The sequence below is a fragment of the Salvelinus namaycush genome, chromosome 5 (assembly GCF_016432855.1).
Source record: "Salvelinus namaycush isolate Seneca chromosome 5, SaNama_1.0, whole genome shotgun sequence".
In the NCBI taxonomy this organism is placed as follows: domain Eukaryota; kingdom Metazoa; phylum Chordata; class Actinopteri; order Salmoniformes; family Salmonidae; genus Salvelinus; species Salvelinus namaycush.
In genome coordinates, this window is record NC_052311.1 from 65,843,565 (window position 1) to 65,862,394 (window position 18,830).

Below are 18,830 nucleotides of genomic sequence, written 5' to 3' on the forward strand. Positions count from 1 at the left end.
CTCTAGTACTAGTAATACTACTATTACTATGCCTACTCTAGTAGTACTACTATTACTATGCCTTCTCTAGCAGTTCTACTATTCCTCTGCCTGCTCTAGTAGTACTACTATTAGTATGCCTGCTCTAGTAGTACTACTATTACTATGCCTACTCTAGTAGTACTACTATTACTATGCCTTCTCTAGTAATACTACTATTAGTATGCCTGCTCTAGTAGTACTACTATTAGTATGCCTGTTCTAGTAGTACTACTATTAGTATGCCTGTTCTAGTAGTACTACTGTTAGTATGCCTGCTCTAGTAGTACTACTATTAGTATGCCTGCTCTAGTAGGTCTGCTATTAGTATGCCTGCTCTAGTAGTACTACTATTACTATGCCTGCTCTAGTAATACTACTATTACTATGCCTGTTCTAGTAGTACTACTGTTAGTATGCCTGCTCTAGCAGTACTACTATTACTATGCCTGTTCTAGTAGTACTACTGTTAGTATGCCTGTTCTAGCAGTACTACTATTAATATGCCTGTTCTAGTAGTACTACTATTAGTATGCCTTCTCTAGCAGTACTACTTTTAATATGCCTGTTCTAGTAGTACTACTATTAATTTGCCTGCTCTAGTAGTACTACTATTAGTATGCCTGTTCTAGTAGTACTACTATTAGTATGCCTGCTCTAGTAGTACTACTATTAGTATGCCTGCTCTAGTAATACTACTATTAGTATGCCTGCTCTAGCAGTACTACTATTAGTATGCCTGTTCTAGTAGTACTAATATTAGTATGCCTGTTCTAGTATAACTACTATTAGTATTCCTGCTCACGTAGTACTACTATTATTATGCCTGCTCTAGCAGAACTACTATTAGTTTGCCTGCTCTAGTGGGTCTGCTATTAGTATGCCTGCTCTAGTATTTCTACTATTACTATGCCTTCTCTAGCAGTTCTACTATTCATCTGCCTGCTCTAGTAGTACTACTATTAGTATGCCTGCTCTAGTAGTACTACTATTGGTATGCCTGTTCTAGTAGTACTACTATTAGTATTCCTGTTCTAGTAGTACTACTGTTAGTATGCCTGCTCTAGTAGTACTACTATTAGTATGCCTGCTCTAGTAGGTCTGCTATTAGTATGCCTGCTCTAGTAGTACTACTATTACTATGCCTGCTCTAGTAATACTACTATTACTATGCCTACTCTAGTAGTACTACTATTACTATGCCTTCTCTAGCAGTTCTACTATTCCTCTGCCTGCTCTAGTAGTACTACTATTAGTATGCCTGCTCTAGTAGTACTACTATTACTATGCCTACTCTAGTAGTACTACTATTACTATGCCTTCTCTAGCAGTTCTACTATTAGTATGCCTGCTCTAGTAGTACTACTATTGGTATGCCTGTTCTAGTAGTACTACTATTAGTATGTCTGCTCTAGTAGTACTATTATTAGTATGCCTGCTCTAGTAGTACTACTGTTAGTATGCCTGTTCTAGCAGTACTACTATTAATATGCCTGTTCTAGTAGTACTACTATTAGTATGCCTGTTCTAGTAGTACTACTGTTAGTATGCCTGCTCTAGTAATACTACTATTAGTATGCCTGCTCTAGCAGTACTACTATTAGTATGCCTGTTCTAGTAGTACTAATATTAGTATGCCTGTTCTAGTAGAACTACTATTAGTATTCCTGCTCTCGTAGTACTACTATTATTATGCCTGCTCTAGCAGAACTACTATTAGTTTGCCTGCTCTAGTGGGTCTGCTATTAGTATGCCTGCTCTAGTATTTCTACTATTAGTATGCCTTCTCTAGCAGTTCTGCTATTAGTATGCCTGCTCTAGTAATACTACTATTAGTATGTCTGCTCTAGTAATACTAGTAGTAGTATGCCTGCTCTAGCAGCACTACTATTAGTATGCCTGCTCTAGTAAGTCTGCTATTAGTATGCCTGCTCTAGTAGGTCTGCTATTAGTATGCCTGCTCTAGTAATACTACTATTAGTATGCCTGCTCTAGTAATACTACTAGTAGTATGCCTGCTCTAGTAATACTACTAGTAGTATGCCTGCTCTAGTAGTGTTACTATTAGTATGCCTGCTCTAGTAGTACTACTATTAGTATGCCTGCTCTAGTAATACTACTATTAGTATGCCTGCTCTAGAAATACTACTAGTAGTATGCCTGCTCTAGTAATACTACTAGTAGTATGCCTGCTCTAGTAGTACTACTATTAGTATGCCTGCTCTAGTTGGTCTGCTATTAGTATGCCTGCTCGAGTAATACTACTATTAGTATGCCTGCTCTAGAAATACTACTAGTAGTATGCCTGCTCTAGTAATACTACTAGTAGTATGCCTGCTCTAGTAGTACTACTATTAGTTTGCCTGGTCTAGTGCGTCTGCTATTAGTATGCCTGCTCTAGTAGTACTACTATTAGTATGCCTGCTCTAGTAGTACTACTATTAGTATGCCTGTTCTAGTAGTACTACTTTTAGTATGCCTGCTCTAGTAGTACTACTATTACTATGCCTGCTCTAGCAGTACTACTTTTAATATGCCTGTTCTAGTAGTACTACTATTAGTATGCCTGTTCTAGTAGTACTACTATTAGTATGCCTGTTCTACTAGAACTACTATTAGTATTCCTGCTCTAGTAGTACTACTATTATTATGCCTGCTCTAGCAGTACTACTATTAGTTTGCCTGCTCTGGTGGGTCTGCTATTAGTATGCCTGCTCTAGTAGTACTACTATTAGTATGCCTGCACTAGTAGGTCTGCTATTAGTATGCCTGCTCTAGTAATACTACTATTAGTATGCCTGCTCTAGTAATACTAGTAGTAGTATGCCTGCTCTAGCAGCACTACTATTAGTATGCCTGCTCTAGTAAGTCTGCTATTAGTATGCCTGCTCTAGTTGGTCTGCTATTAGTATGCCTGCTCTAGTAATACTACTATTAGTATGCCTGCTCTAGTAGTGCTACTATTAGTATGCCTGCTCTAGTAGTACTACTATTAGTATGCCTGCTCTAGTAGTACTACTATTAGTATGCCTGCTCTAGCAGTACTACTATTAGTATGCCTGCTCTGGTGGGTCTGCTATTAGTATGCCTGCTCTAGTAGTACTACTATTAGTATGCCTGCACTAGTAGGTCTGCTATTAGTATGCCTGCTCTAGTAATACTACTATTAGTATGCCTGCTCTAGTAATACTAGTAGTAGTATGCCTGCTCTAGCAGCACTACTATTAGTATGCCTGCTCTAGTAAGTCTGCTATTAGTATGCCTGCTCTAGTTGGTCTGCTATTAGTATGCCTGCTCTAGTAATACTACTATTAGTATGCCTGCTCTAGTAGTACTACTATTAGTATGCCTGCTCTAGTAGTACTACTATTAGTATGCCTGCTCTAGTAATACTACTATTAGTATGCCTGCTCTAGTAGTGCTACTATTAGTATGCCTGCTCTAGTAGTACTACTATTAGTATGCCTGCTCTAGTAATACTACTATTAGTATGCCTGCTCTAGAAATACTACTAGTAGTATGCCTGCTCTAGTAATACTACTAGTAGTATGCCTGCTCTAGTAGTACTACTATTAGTTTGCCTGGTCTAGTGCGTCTGCTATTAGTATGCCTGCTCTAGTAATACTACTGTTAGTATGCCTGCTCTAGTAGTACTACTATTAGTATGCCTGCTCTAGTAATACTACTATTACTATGCCTACTCTAGTAGTACTACTATTACTATGCCTTCTCTAGCAGTTCTACTATTCCTCTGCCTGCTCTAGTAGTACTACTATTAGTATGCCTGCTCTAGTAGGTCTGCTATTAGTATGCCTGCTCTAGTAGTACTACTATTACTATGCCTGCTCTAGTAATACTACTATTACTATGCCTACTCTAGTAGTACTACTATTGGTATGCCTGTTCTAGTAGTACTACTATTAGTATGTCTGCTCTAGTAGTACTACTATTAGTATGCCTGCTCTAGTAGTACTACTATTAGTATGTCTGCTCTAGTAGTACTACTATTAGTATGCCTGCTCTAGTAGTACTACTATTAGTATGCCTGTTCTAGTAGAACTACTATTAGTATTCCTGCTCTAGTAGTACTACTATTATTATGCCTGCTCTAGCAGTACTACTATTAGTTTGCCTGCTCTAGTGGGTCTGCTATTAGTATGCCTGCTCTAGTAGTACTACTATTAGTATGCCTGCACTAGTAGGTCTGCTATTAGTATGCCTGCTCTAGTAATACTACTATTAGTATGCCTGCTCTAGTAATACTAGTAGTAGTATGCCTGCTCTAGCAGCACTACTATTAGTATGCCTGCTCTAGTAAGTCTGCTATTAGTATGCCTGCTCTAGTAGGTCTGCTATTAGTATGCCTGCTCTAGTAATACTACTATTAGTATGCCTGCTCTAGTAGTACTACTATTAGTATGCCTGCTCTAGTAGTACTACTATTAGTATGCCTGCTCTAGTAATACTACTATTAGTATGCCTGCTCTAGAAATACTACTAGTAGTATGCCTGCTCTAGTAATACTACTAGTAGTATGCCTGCTCTAGTAGTACTACTATTAGTTTGCCTGGTCTAGTGCGTCTGCTATTAGTATGCCTGCTCTAGTTGTACTACTATTAGTATGCCTGCTCTAGTAGTACTACTATTAGTATGCCTGTCCTAGTAGTACTACTGTTAGTATGCCTGCTCTAGTAGTACTACTATTAGTATGCCTGCTCTAGTTGGTCTGCTATTAGTATGCCTGCTCTAGTAGTACTACTATTACTATGCCTGCTCTAGTTGGTCTGCTATTAGTATGCCTGCTCTAGTAATACTACTATTAGTATGCCTGCTCTAGTAGTGCTACTATTAGTATGCCTGCTCTAGTAGTACTACTATTAGTATGCCTGCTCTAGTAGTACTACTATTAGTATGCCTGCTCTAGCAGTACTACTATTAGTATGCCTGCTCTAGTGGGTCTGCTATTAGTATGCCTGCTCTAGTAGTACTACTATTAGTATGCCTGCACTAGTAGGTCTGCTATTAGTATGCCTGCTCTAGTAATACTACTATTAGTATGCCTGCTCTAGTAATACTAGTAGTAGTATGCCTGCTCTAGCAGCACTACTATTAGTATGCCTGCTCTAGTAAGTCTGCTATTAGTATGCCTGCTCTAGTTGGTCTGCTATTAGTATGCCTGCTCTAGTAATACTACTATTAGTATGCCTGCTCTAGTAGTGCTACTATTAGTATGCCTGCTCTAGTAGTACTACTATTAGTATGCCTGCTCTAGTAATACTACTATTAGTATGCCTGCTCTAGTAGTGCTACTATTAGTATGCCTGCTCTAGTAGTACTACTATTAGTATGCCTGCTCTAGTAATACTACTATTAGTATGCCTGCTCTAGAAATACTACTAGTAGTATGCCTGCTCTAGTAATACTACTAGTAGTATGCCTGCTCTAGTAGTACTACTATTAGTTTGCCTGGTCTAGTGCGTCTGCTATTAGTATGCCTGCTCTAGTAATACTACTGTTAGTATGCCTGCTCTAGTAGTACTACTATTAGTATGCCTGCTCTAGTAATACTACTATTACTATGCCTACTCTAGTAGTACTACTATTACTATGCCTTCTCTAGCAGTTCTACTATTCCTCTGCCTGCTCTAGTAGTACTACTATTAGTATGCCTGCTCTAGTAGGTCTGCTATTAGTATGCCTGCTCTAGTAGTACTACTATTACTATGCCTGCTCTAGTAATACTACTATTACTATGCCTACTCTAGTAGTACTACTATTGGTATGCCTGTTCTAGTAGTACTACTATTAGTATGTCTGCTCTAGTAGTACTACTATTAGTATGCCTGCTCTAGTAGTACTACTATTAGTATGTCTGCTCTAGTAGTACTACTATTAGTATGCCTGCTCTAGTAGTACTACTATTAGTATGCCTGTTCTAGTAGAACTACTATTAGTATTCCTGCTCTAGTAGTACTACTATTATTATGCCTGCTCTAGCAGTACTACTATTAGTTTGCCTGCTCTAGTGGGTCTGCTATTAGTATGCCTGCTCTAGTAGTACTACTATTAGTATGCCTGCACTAGTAGGTCTGCTATTAGTATGCCTGCTCTAGTAATACTACTATTAGTATGCCTGCTCTAGTAATACTAGTAGTAGTATGCCTGCTCTAGCAGCACTACTATTAGTATGCCTGCTCTAGTAAGTCTGCTATTAGTATGCCTGCTCTAGTAGGTCTGCTATTAGTATGCCTGCTCTAGTAATACTACTGTTAGTATGCCTGCTCTAGTAGTGCTACTATTAGTATGCCTGCTCTAGTAGTACTACTATTAGTATGCCTGCTTGAGTAATACTACTATTAGTATGCCTGCTCTAGAAATACTACAAGTAGTATGCCTGCTCTAGTAATACTACTAGTAGTATGCCTGCTCTAGTAGTACTACTATTAGTTTGCCTGGTCTAGTGCGTCTGCTATTAGTATGCCTGCTCTAGTTGTACTACTATTAGTATGCCTGCTCTAGTAGTACTACTATTAGTATGCCTGTCCTAGTAGTACTACTGTTAGTATGCCTGCTCTAGTAGTACTACTATTAGTATGCCTGCTCTAGTTGGTCTGCTATTAGTATGCCTGCTCTAGTAGTACTACTATTACTATGCCTGGTCTAGTAATACTACTATTACTATGCCTACTCTAGTAGTACTACTATTACTATGCCTTCTCTAGCAGTTCTACTATTCATCTGCATGCTCTAGTAGTACTACTATTACTATGCCTTCTCTAGCAGTTCTACTATTACTATGCCTGCTCTAGTAGTACTACTATTAGTTTGCCTGCTCTAGTAGTACTACTATTAGTTTGCCTGCTCTAGTAGTACTACTTTTACTATGCCTGCTCCAGTACTACTACTATTACTATGCATGCTCCAGTACTACTACTAGTACTACTACTAGTGCAACTTAACTAGGTATTTCCTTGCAGATCATCTCTTTATTACAGCTAGACCTCTCCCCATCTTTACAACCATTGAATCTATATGTTTTGACCATGACAGTTTACAATCTAAGGTATCGCCAAGTAATTTAGTCTCCTCAACTTGTTCAGCAACCACACAATTCATTACCAGATTCAGCTGAGGTCTAGCACTTAAGTAATGATTTGTACCAAATACAATGCTCTTAGTTTTAGAGATGTTCAGGAACAGTTTATTACCGGCCACCAATTCAAAACAGACTGCAACTCTTTGTTAAGGGTTTCAATGACTTTATTAGCTGTGATTACTGATGCGCATATGGTTGAATCATCACACACATGCTTTGTTTAATGCCAGTGGCAGGTCATTGGTAAAAATAGAAAAGAGTAAAGGGGCTAGAGAGGTGCCCTGCTGTACACCACACTTTACATGTTTGACATTAGAGACGCTTCCATTAAAGAAAACCCTTTGAGTTCTATTAGATAGATCAGAACCCACATTAGCAGATGTTGAAAAGACATAGCATTTAAGTTTTCAACAACAGGTTATGGTCAATAATATCAAAGGCTGCACTGAAATCTAACAATACAGCTCCCATAATCTTCTTATTATCTATTTATTTCAACCAATCATCAGTCATTTGTGTCAGTGTAGTACATGTTGAGTGCCCTTCTCTATAAGCATGCTGAAAGTCTGTTGTTAATTTGTTTACAGAGAAATAGCATTTTATTTGGTCAAACACTATTTTTTCCAACAGTTTGCTAAGAGCTGGCAGCAAGCTTATAGGTCTGCTGTTAGAACCAGTAAAGGCCGCTTTACCACTCTTGGGTAGCGGAATGACTTTGGCTTCCCTCCAGGCCTGAGTACAAAGACTTTCCTCTAGGCTCAGATTATAGCCACTCCTATCTGTCATATTTTTAGAGTCAGCCACCATCCTCAGTAGCTTTCCATCTAAGTTGTCAATGCCAGGAGGTTTGTCATTAATGATCGATAACAATAATTTTTCCACCTCTCCCACACTAACTTTACAAAATTCAAACTTGCAACACTTTTCTTTCATTATTAGCTTTTTTATGCATGAATACAATTGATCACTTTTCGTTGTTGGCATTTCCTGCCTAAGTTTGCCCACGTTGCCAATGAAATAATCATTGAAATAATTGGTAACATCAAATGGTTTTGTGATGAATAAGCCATCTGATTCAAAGAAAGATGGAGTTGAATTTGTCCTTCTGCCCATCATTTCATTTACATTACTCCAAAGTTTTTTTCCATCATTCTTTATATCATTGATGTTGGCTTCATGAAAATCCTAAAATACACAGAAACATTTTTAATACCAAATCCACATGTATTTGGACCCAGGTCTGCTCTCTACAAACTGTGGTCTACAAGTTTTTACTTCAATTTAGAAATTGTTGTTTAATTTAATTGCATTGCTGGCTGCACAATTGACCCTTGTGGGATGAATAAAGTACAGTACTTAATGTACAGTTACAAAATATGAATATGTTTGCGCGTAATGACGCAGAGGGCTCTATGTTAACAAACCTAACTCAATGGTAAATCTTAGCGCTGGCGGTAGCACTACAGATCTGGGGTGTCAGAAATATTTTAGCAATTTTCACAGCAGGAATTATGAGCGCAATAGCTGGCTGTGGCACGAAAGGGCTGGGTTATTTGGTGAATTAATAAGTTGGAATTGTGACGGGGGCTAAGTCACTGACTGGCAAATTAACACGTTTCATGGCTTAATGCAGCATGCGGTTTCCTCAAGTTCTGTAGGTTATTGAAGGTCGCTGCATTGTCATCAACTCCAATTGATACTACAGTTTCTTAAATAACATAGGCTACAGGTACGAGTAATAACACTGTTGTAATTGGCTTCAATAAGTAGGCCTACATGTCTTTATGCATCGCAATTCTCCTCAAATTAAAAAATACTACAGGCTCCCGTAAATTGTCAAATGTGTGTGGCACGTTCTCAATAAGCAAGATACAGCCTATGGCTACCGTTGATCAGCCTACAAAAGACAAGAAAATTAGGTCCTCTTCAAATAGCATCCTTCCTTCCTCCCTTCTTTGAAATAATCTTTGATAACAAGGTGTTAGATCCAAGTTAGCACAAATAGGTGTAAGCAGGGATCCACCCATATAGCTTATACACATATAGCTTATACACCTGAACCAACCATGTCAGATGTTATTACTCCGTCTCAAGAAGCCTGGACACAAGAAGGAAGGACACAATCTATTTTGTCAAGGGCCTTTTCTCAATTGGTTTTCCTAATTCCTCAGTCCTCTCATCGGATCCTTTTTGAAAAAGGTCAAAGGTAAATCGAGGAGAGGGGGCGAGGAGAAGGAACGTGGATGGAAACAGTCGATTCAAAGGGGGTGTGGCAGATATCAAAACTATTCTGTGGTAGGATCCCCTTGTGTTTCCTCGCAAAAGGAGGCTATCGAGGAGGGGAGGACCATCTTCTGCTTGCTTACTAATTAATTGACATACTCCTCGACTACTTATCGGTTTCCGGGACACAGAGGAAAGGACAGAGGAGAGAGGACGGACTTTTGCCCAAATAAGAAAAACCCTTGAATGGAAGGGAAGCAGTGATTGCTGAATTGATTGCTGAAGCTTTCTCACCCTCTAGTGGACAATATACAGTACTGAATACCCTCACATCCACAAAAGAGGATGGGAATTTTTCCAACTACTCTTCGTTGTTCTCATTACAGGCCTTTTTGGAAGATGGTTTATCAGAACAGGCCTGCTGTGATTACAATCCTGCAGGATGAATGAATAATGATAATATGGCCAAATACAGTTGTTATAGCCAGAGGGCTCTGGGGTTGAATATATAAGGCATCTCAGATTAATAGTGCTGATCTAGGATCCACTAGCGGTTCTGGGGGGGGGGGGGGGGGGGCAGTGCCCCTGTGACAACAATTTTGGACCCCCTTGTGGCCCCCCTAAATGTGGAGAATGAAATAATTTTTACATAACAAATTTTTGCTATGTACATTTTTTTTCTTTTTTTACATCCGTTATTAGACAGTGGCAACGCGGAACATGGTATTTTGCCTGCTAATGAAGAGTGAAGAAAATGACATGACAACAATAACATCTAATGTAACTGGCCCCTCTAACAGCACAACTGGCCCCAGCTTGGCCCCTCCAGTTGAAATGGTCTAGAACCGCCACTGCTAGGATCAGGTCCCACTGTCCATGTAATTTAATTCATTGTGATCTAAAAAGGCAAAACTGATCCTTAAATCACCACTCCTAACCTAAGACGGTTGAAACACAGGGCCCACTACGTGGGACTGAGCCAGTGATAATAACACTGCTATACCTATGAAACAGACAAGGCTTTTTTGAACAGTTTAGATTTACAGCTGAACCGAGACATGACAGAGACAATATGCTAATAATATGATTTAATAGGATGTCAGTTGAGGTATATCAATCTGAACCTGGACACATGGACAAGCAAAGAACATTAAGTAGAGAAGGAAGTGCACCCCAAACCCAATGGGACCAGTCCTAAATGAAGCAATGTAGCTTACTGACATACATGGGGATGGTCCATATTAGAGAGACATATTGTAGGAATATTCAACTATCGTCCAATCATTTGAAAGGGCTGTGGGATGAGCTGTAATAATATACATCCTGGAAACTGCATGTTGGTTTTTTCTTGCTGGTAAAAGAATCCCACTGCAGTTGCAGCACAGTACAATAGAGAAAAGGTCTACTACATGACTGTCAGTGACAAGAACAAAAATACGTTGAATCAGATACGCACACTCAGAGATGAGACTATCGTATGCGATGACCGGGGAACACCTTTTCAAACTTTCTCTTCTTGATTAGTAATTAAGTAATAGCGTTATTTGTTAGTCACCGATATGCCCCCCTTGGCCGGAGGAGGAGGGTACACCATCAACCTACAACACAACCATCCATTGATTACCATCCGGAACAAACACAAACACATTAGAATTCTACTTATGACAGGGTTGTTTGTATTCATTAGGGCACACCGAAGAAAAATGCTTTGCAACAGAAAATGAAAACGAGCGTTTCTTATTGGACAATTTCAGATAATCCCTCCCTATTTCAGTCGTTTTTTTTCTGTTTGGTGCCTAATGAACATGACCCAGGACTAGGAGATAGATAAACCTCGTACTTTACGATTGGTCCAGTGAAGATGGGTTGTAGCTTGGCCATATCATCCTCTCCGTCATAATCAAAGAACGTGATGGTCTGCTGCCGTGTGGCCATGCGCCTCTGCACCGTTGGAGCCGATGTGTTGTTAGTTTTAGTGTAGTTGTTGTTACCTACATGAAAGTGATGCAACCAAAATATCTTGGTGAAGGGATTGTTTAAAATAAATTGTTAGTTGAAAATCTGATTTCGAAGAAAGGCAACAGGCGCAACATATTTTGTTAGCTAGTCTCAAAAGGCTCTAAGATGCTAATCTTCCATGGAGAGAGCGCTCACCTTTTCTTTTGTTGCTTTGTTATAGTTGACTAATCTCCTGGCAGCTTCATCAAATGACAGGTTGGTGGGGAACTTGTTGACATTTTGTTGAACGTGAGGTAACAGACTTGGTTTATTTAGCAAAAATATATGACATAGAAAGGATTCTCCAAACAGAGAGTCAATGTTGATACGTTTTGTGAACAACAAACATTCATCCATCTATGTACAGACTACTGATGTTAGCAACTGGTATGGGTTGTTCAGTTTGACTGACAGCTGTATGTAGTGTCACGATCTTTCAAGATCGAACCCAGAAGCAGACCAGGACAAGGAGCGTAGGAAGAAGGTGAGTATTTATTTACAGTGAAATGTGAAAAGGTAGATATATCCAGATGGCGTAGCGGGCAGCGGTGGTGAGTAGATGAGAGGAAATAGGTGAATCCAATGTAGTAGCAGAATCCTCTGTCAACCAGGCGGGAATGGAGTGAATGATCCAGGTGAGTAACTGAAGACAAAACAAACGGAGGTAAGTTCAAGGCAAGCAATACGTAAATGAAAACAACAAAACAAATTCTATCCAACTGGAGTCTGGTACTCAGGCACAACATACTGTTCATGGCTAACGATCCGGCAGGGAATGGAAGTCAGGTCAGAGCTTTTGAAGGGTAGAGATGATGATCAGGACAGGTGTGCAGATTACTGACGGGAAACAGGTGCGGGTGAAATCAATCTCCCAATGAGCTAATTCGCCCGGCAACCAGACAGGGTGCGTTCCAGGACACCTGAAACACACTCCAGGACAGACACACAGGCAAACCCAGACTCAGGAAGCGGGATTCGTGACATGTAGAGCGTCTGCAGGCCTCGTACCTCCCTCGTGGTGGGTCATTTTGAACTAGGTGCGGAGCCGCAGACATTCCTCTGGGCTGGTCTGGAAGAAGAGATCGGGCAGATTCCTCAAGCTGCACCACTCACAGCTAATCAGCTCCACAGCCTCACCTTCTCCAGAGCATCCACCTCAGGACTATGGTAATAAAGCACTAGAACGTCACATACTGTTAGGTTGACTAAATTCCAGTAACTTTTCTAAAATTCCAAGGTTCTCCTGAAAACACAGTTAAGAAATTCCAGAAAACATGAGGAAATAAGTAGGAGTACTTACAATGACCAGCTTGGTCATCATTCTGCAAAGAGTCCCTATTCTCACACTACTACAGTCCAGGATGCGGTCCAACTTGTAGGGAAAGATCCTGTGTTTTTTCTTGAGTGTTGAGTCATCAGGTATTTGGTCTCCAAACTGTACTTGACTTGCCAACACCACCTGATTCCTCCTCAACTGGTCATTTAGATTCAGCTGCCTAATTCCTTTCCCAGCTAGATGTCAGGAACAGTATGTTTCTCAAAGGTAAACTTTACGATCCTGAACACACAAAAAGTAAGAGGGGACTTAGTCACAACGGCCAGCAAAAACAACTTAAGAACCTTATCTTGGTGAATACAAAACCACACAGTAATGTAATTTTCTGCCAAGCAAAACAACCCCCAAGGTTAACTTGAGAGAGCCGATCAAGTTGAGTTCTCAAAGACATTGTGACAGACTCAATAAAGCCAGAGTCCATGTTCTTTGTAAGTCACCATCCTAAGGTGGTGTGTATCACAGCTCAGGATAAGACCCAGATGCAGACAGTTCGAAAAAAACAAGTTTATTTACAAAACAGGGTGCAGGCAAACGACAGGCCCAGGGCAGGCAGAGGTCAGTAATCCAGAGCAGAGTCCGAGAGGTACAGAACGGCAGGCAGGCTCAGAATGTTCAAAACTGGGAAAACAGGGACTAGAGAGAAAACAGGAGTACAGGAAAACCGCTGGTAGGCATGACTAGATAAGACGAACTGGCAACAGACAAACAGAAAATACAGATATAAATGCACCAGGGTTAACGGGGAAGATGGGCGACACCTGGAGGGGGGTGGAGACAAGCACAAAGGCAGGTGAAACAGATCAGGGTTTTTCCTTAAGTTGGTCTTTTCTAAGACAAATCTAGCAGGCATCCTTTGTGGGTGTCTTTTAGGACCCTGTTTTAGTTGCTTTGTCAACTTTCAGTGTCTTTCATGGGTATCTTTCAGTACCCGTTTGAAACCCATTCTCTTTTGGTTTGGGTGTTTAAGTGCCTCCTTTCCGAATGTTGTTGTGTTACAGCGTTAAAATGTATTAAATTTAGAAGTTGTGTCACTGGCCTACACACAATACCCCATAATGACAAAGTGGAATGATTATTTTTAGAAATGTTGACAAATGAATTAAAAATGAAAAGCTGAAGTGTCTTGAGTCAGTAAGTATTTAACTCCTTTGTTATGGCAAGTCTAAACAAGTTCAGAAGTCAAAATGTGCTTAACAAGTCATAATAAGTTGCATGGAATCTGTGTGCAATAATAGTGTTTAACATGATTTGTGAATGACTACCTCATCTCTGTACTCCACACATACAATTATCTGTAAGGATGGGGGAATAATGGGGCATTGTCTGATTGTCATATTTTGCTGATGATTGTTAAATTGTAAAAAATATGCCAATAATTATATTGTAAAAAAAATAATACAATTATATATAAGGTCCCTCAGTCGAGCAATGAATTTCAAACACACATTCAACTACAAAGAGGTTTTCCAATGCCTTGCAAAGATGTCACTGAGTGGTAGATGGGTAAAAAATAAAAAGCAGACATTGAATAGCCCTTTGAGCAGGGTGAAGTTATTAATTACACTTTGGGTGGTGTATTAATACACCCAGTCACTATAAAGATACAAGTGTCCTTCCTAACTCAGTTGCCGGAGAGGAAGAAACTGCTCAGGGATTTCACCATGAGGCCAATGGTGACTTTAAAACAGTTAAAGAGTTGAATGGCTGTGATAGGAGAGAACTGAGGATGGATGGATCGTGACTGGCACTGTCTATTCTGTCTTACACGTATGGGACAAATTACAGGCCAAATACAACAAATGTGACAAACAGAGGTACAGTTTGGGAAAGCCAGTGTTTATTCACAACAGTAAGACTTATTTATAAAAATGACATATATAAAAACAGCCATCTCTGCTTCTCTTTCTCCTTGTCCTGTCCTCCTTCACTTCTTGGCAGCAACCTTCTTGGTGTGGAGCTGGTAGATCTGTTCACAGGCGATGGAGAGGCCCACCACCAGAGAGACAAACTCCTCAAAGCTCACCTTCCCATCACCATTCTGGTCCAGATCCTTCATGATCTTGTCTATGGCGGCTGGGTCCTTCTGGGACTGAGAGGGAAGGAAAGATGGAGGAGATGAAGAGAGTAAGTGATTGAGTGAGTGAGTGAGTGAGTGAGTGAGTGAGTGAGTGAGTGAGTGAGTGAGTGAGTGAGTGAGTGAGTGAGTGAGTGAGTGAGTGAGTGAGTGAGTGTGTGAAATCCCGAGTGGCGCAGCGGTCTAAGGCACTGCATCTCAGTGCTTGAGGCGTCACTACAGACACACTGGTTTGATTCCAGGCTGTAGGGCGGCGCACAATTGGCCCAGTGTCGTCCAGGTTTGGCCGGTGTAGGCCGTCATTGCAAATAAGAATTTGTTCTTAATTAATTTGCCTAGTTAAATAAAAGTGAAATGTAAAAAATAAAAAAAACGAGAGATGGAAGGAAGGAAGAGGAGGTTAGATTAACTTTGGATGCTTTTTATTCTAATAAAGTGACAGAGAAAAATCTGAACGAGAGTGAAATGGGGTAAGACAAGAAATACAGGGAAAGTGTAGAGGTAAGTGAGATAAAAAGAGAGGGACATAAAAGAGAGAGAGAGAGGGATGTCTGTGTTACCTTCAGGAAGCTGGCCAGTTCTGTCTGCATCAGTTCTTTCAGCTCCTTCTTGCTCAGTGTGTTACAGTCACCGTCCTTGTCGGCATAGCGATGGAACACCGTGATCAGGGACTCCATGGAACTCTCCAACTGAGACGGCATGGCTGCAGAGAGAAGGATACACTGAGGAGGGGAGACAGGGAGCGGGGAGATGGGAGGGGAGAGAGGGAGGGGGAGATGGGAGGGGAGAGAGGGGGGGGTGGGAGGGGGAGACAGGGAGCGGGGAGATGGGAGGGGAGAGAGGGAGGGGGAAATGGGAGGGGAGAGAGGGAGGGGGAGATGAGAGGGAGGGGGAGATGAGAGGGAGGAGGTGTAAGTTACAGTAGCAGATACATACTCAGTACAGTGAGTGTCTTGATATCACTAATATGTTGACTAATGGTGAACTATCCCTTTGCAGAAAACTAATTAACAATGCACATTTAGGGAGGATGGGAGTTGGCTTTCTTTGTTTCTGTAAGCACAGTCTTTGGCTGGTGTTACATCCTGGCATTTAAACTGTGATCTTCCACTCCTTTTCACATTCCCTCTACCTCAGACCCCTCCTCTTTCTTTTGGTGCCTCCCCCTTTCTTTGGTAACATCCAACCTCTCTTGCTGTGTAGACTTTCCTTTAACCTCTGTCATAGCTTGACCATGTGACACATCATCATAAGTGTGAAAGTGTGGGGATTTGGGGATGGAGAGGGGTGTGACAGGAGAGGAAAGGGTTTTGCAACAGTTCCGTGTAAAGAAATCAGGCTGATTATAATTGGTGAGTAATTATGCCTATAAAATGACTTGAACCGGCTGAGAAATATGTTTGTAGGTCTAATAGAGTTCTAAAACAAAAACATTGCTTCAATGTTCAAAGGTTTTCCTATAGATAGACTACATTATGTCTTAATCAGTAAATAGTATGTCCCGTCATCCTGCATAACAAACCATAGAATAACAGATTTTTGAATCAAATCAAGTGCAGACTAATGAACATTATAGCCTACAAGTTTTCCGGACGAGACAGATCAGTAGCTAGTCACACTTGGAAACAGTTATTACAGTTGTGTGAGACCTGTTATTTACACTAGATAACCTACTCCGTTAAACCAAAGACACCAATAGTAATAGTAGAATAAGTGAAAAAGGGTTACTTACCGAACAGAGAGCAGCTAACAGAACAGGGGAAGTAGCGTACTGCTGAATATATACCACTGATGCTGAATCTACTGCGCACGAGCTGTGAGACAGTTTGTTCAGGAATGTATAAAGAACAGGCAACGCCCGTCTGATTATGAGTGTGTGTAGCCTATAGGGAGGGAGGGAGGGGGTTAGAGTTTAGACATGATGTCTTTGAGTCCTCTAATATTTGAATTCAACGTGATAAAATAGACATTGATCACCTGGAATGTTTTTCTTATCGCATTAACACACTGATCTCATTCACACAAATCTATACCATTGATGCTGAACACAGACGGAGAGAGGGGTGACAAGAGTACACACTAGCATGTTTCGGAAAAATAGTTTTATGGATGAAGAGGGTGGGATGATGTTTCTGGAATGAAATGCCATTTTATTCAGTTACATCTTAATACTCCCCAGAGAGAGAACACATTTAGATCAGTTAGAGATTCACTACTACTGTTCCCTTTGTGGCTCACCTCTCCCCCTCTGTCCACCACCTCTATCTCATTGTTACAGTATGGTCTTAGCCTCTACCTCAGCCCACAGTAGCCTACCACTCCCTGTGTGTTTTGGAACTGAGTCAAGCAGATCAGTATCTATTCTATAACACAGTTGGCTTGGCAACAGCATACAGAGAACAGTATAGGAGCTACTGTGGAAGAGGCTGGCATGACAATAACCATTAACCACGACAACCATCAATAACCACCTGGCTGTGTATTATATTCGAATGAGCATTGACTAAATGATCGATGATGACATTGGGTGGGTTCAAATCACCAGGAGATCAGTGACAGTGTGTATGTGTGTTTTGTGCATGTGCGCGGGCGTGTGTGTGTGTGTGGGGGTGGGGGGGTAGATAGGGTGTGTCCCTGTTGTCAAGGTAACAGAGTGCATTCATATGGGTTGTGTTAGTCTGTGCTTGCTGTATCTTGTGGTGGTCCTTGCTCTGCATTCCTTTAGCATGACTCTCTCTTGCAGGCTGAAACATGCAGAAAAACAGGAAAGTCCCATCAGCCACTCCGGACTCAACTCCTAATGTTGGCCTAGCATTGGCTTTGAGACGGTCATGAAGGCGTGCATTTAACTGGCACAAACAGATACAGATAAAAAGCAACACAATCACCAAAAGATTGTTCAATCTCCAAAATGAAGATGGGTAAACTGCAATGCATTATGCACACTTATCAGCAGTTGGCTGTATATTGGTCATGTTTGGCACCGTCAGTTTAATACAGAACACAGTAGTCCTCCTGACCAGAAGAAGAAACCTGGGCGTAAGTAAAAGGCAAAGCATGTGTTCTTCTGACACATATGTGATGGATATTCCAAGCTGCTGTCCTTTTTCTCCCCAGCATCAGAAAAGCACAGCCAGTCACATATAGTCATGAGAATCAACTCTCCCTCTTCTGGGTCTTGTGCTGCATACATATTAGCGCACGTTAGCAACAACCGTCTCGGTATAGGGACACCGATCCCGTAGAGGTAAAAAAAAAAAAGACACCTGTACCATATCAGATATAGAGTTCAAATGTACTCAATTTTGAGTTTGCATCCCAATATTATACTTTATATACGTCACAGAAGACTGAAATATAACAAAACCGTTTGATATAGAAACACCAGACTTTCTGTGTTTTAATTTGTATTTATTTATTATTAATTAGTTAATAATAATTCATAATTCACAATAAATAAATATAAACTAAAACACAGAAAAGCTGGTGTTTCTATGGCAAACGGCCGGATCCCCTCTCTCCCCATACACCTCTCACCGTGGCTGGGCTGGAATAGCACATTCACCTCAGTCCATCTACAAACACATAGTCTATTAGCTATACAATTGTAATGTTATACCCCTGAAAGGGGGAAATATGAGAAATGATTCACACTGACAAGTAGCATTAGCTGCTGTTCAATCAGCTGTAATGATGAATTGCATAAAATCATAACATCTTTTCATAGGCATCTCTTTTCTCAAATTACATAGCGTTCACATGTGTATTCCTAGGCATTACTAATCAAGCTCCAAACAAACAGACATCAATGGAGCACACAGATGATCGAATTATCACATTCGCATGAATTATTAGAATATTACTCATGAATATTACTCAATATCAGTGATGTAGTGGTAAAAGAAGTAATGTAGTTATGGCCATGTGCAGGCTTCAGGGTCTCGCCACACCCGAAGGCCAAGATCAACTCTTCTCCTTCACAATGTGGACAACTGAGGGGAGCCATCTTGGGCCAAGCTGAATATATTCTGTGTTGTCAAAAGAAGACAGACTTGTAAGTAAAAGTCAAAGCAAACATATTTTTT

The 18,830-nt window shown here is 40.6% G+C and overlaps 1 protein-coding gene across 1 annotated transcript; it reads right to left on the reverse strand.

Moving 5' to 3' along the window:
* Nucleotides 1–14,488: 14,488 nt before the first annotated feature.
* Nucleotides 14,489–16,574, reverse strand: LOC120047744 (protein S100-A1-like). The gene is made up of 3 exons (XM_038993301.1): nt 16,478–16,574; nt 15,306–15,467; nt 14,489–14,760 (listed from the first exon to the last, which is right to left on the reverse strand). Exons 2-3 carry the CDS (start codon nt 15,444–15,446, stop codon nt 14,596–14,598), a joined length of 306 nt encoding a protein of 101 aa, XP_038849229.1. The 5' UTR covers nt 15,447–15,467; nt 16,478–16,574; the 3' UTR covers nt 14,489–14,595.
* Nucleotides 16,575–18,830: the final 2,256 nt, after the last annotated feature.

Coding starts and splice junctions, on each gene's coding strand:
- LOC120047744 (XM_038993301.1), bottom strand. CDS start 15,446: ATGCCGTCTCAGTTGGAGAGTTCCATGGAGTCCCTGATCACGGTGTTC. Junction 14,761..15,305: donor AACTGGCCAGCTTCCTGAAG/GTAACACAGACA, acceptor CTTCCCTCTCAG/TCCCAGAAGGACCCAGCCGC.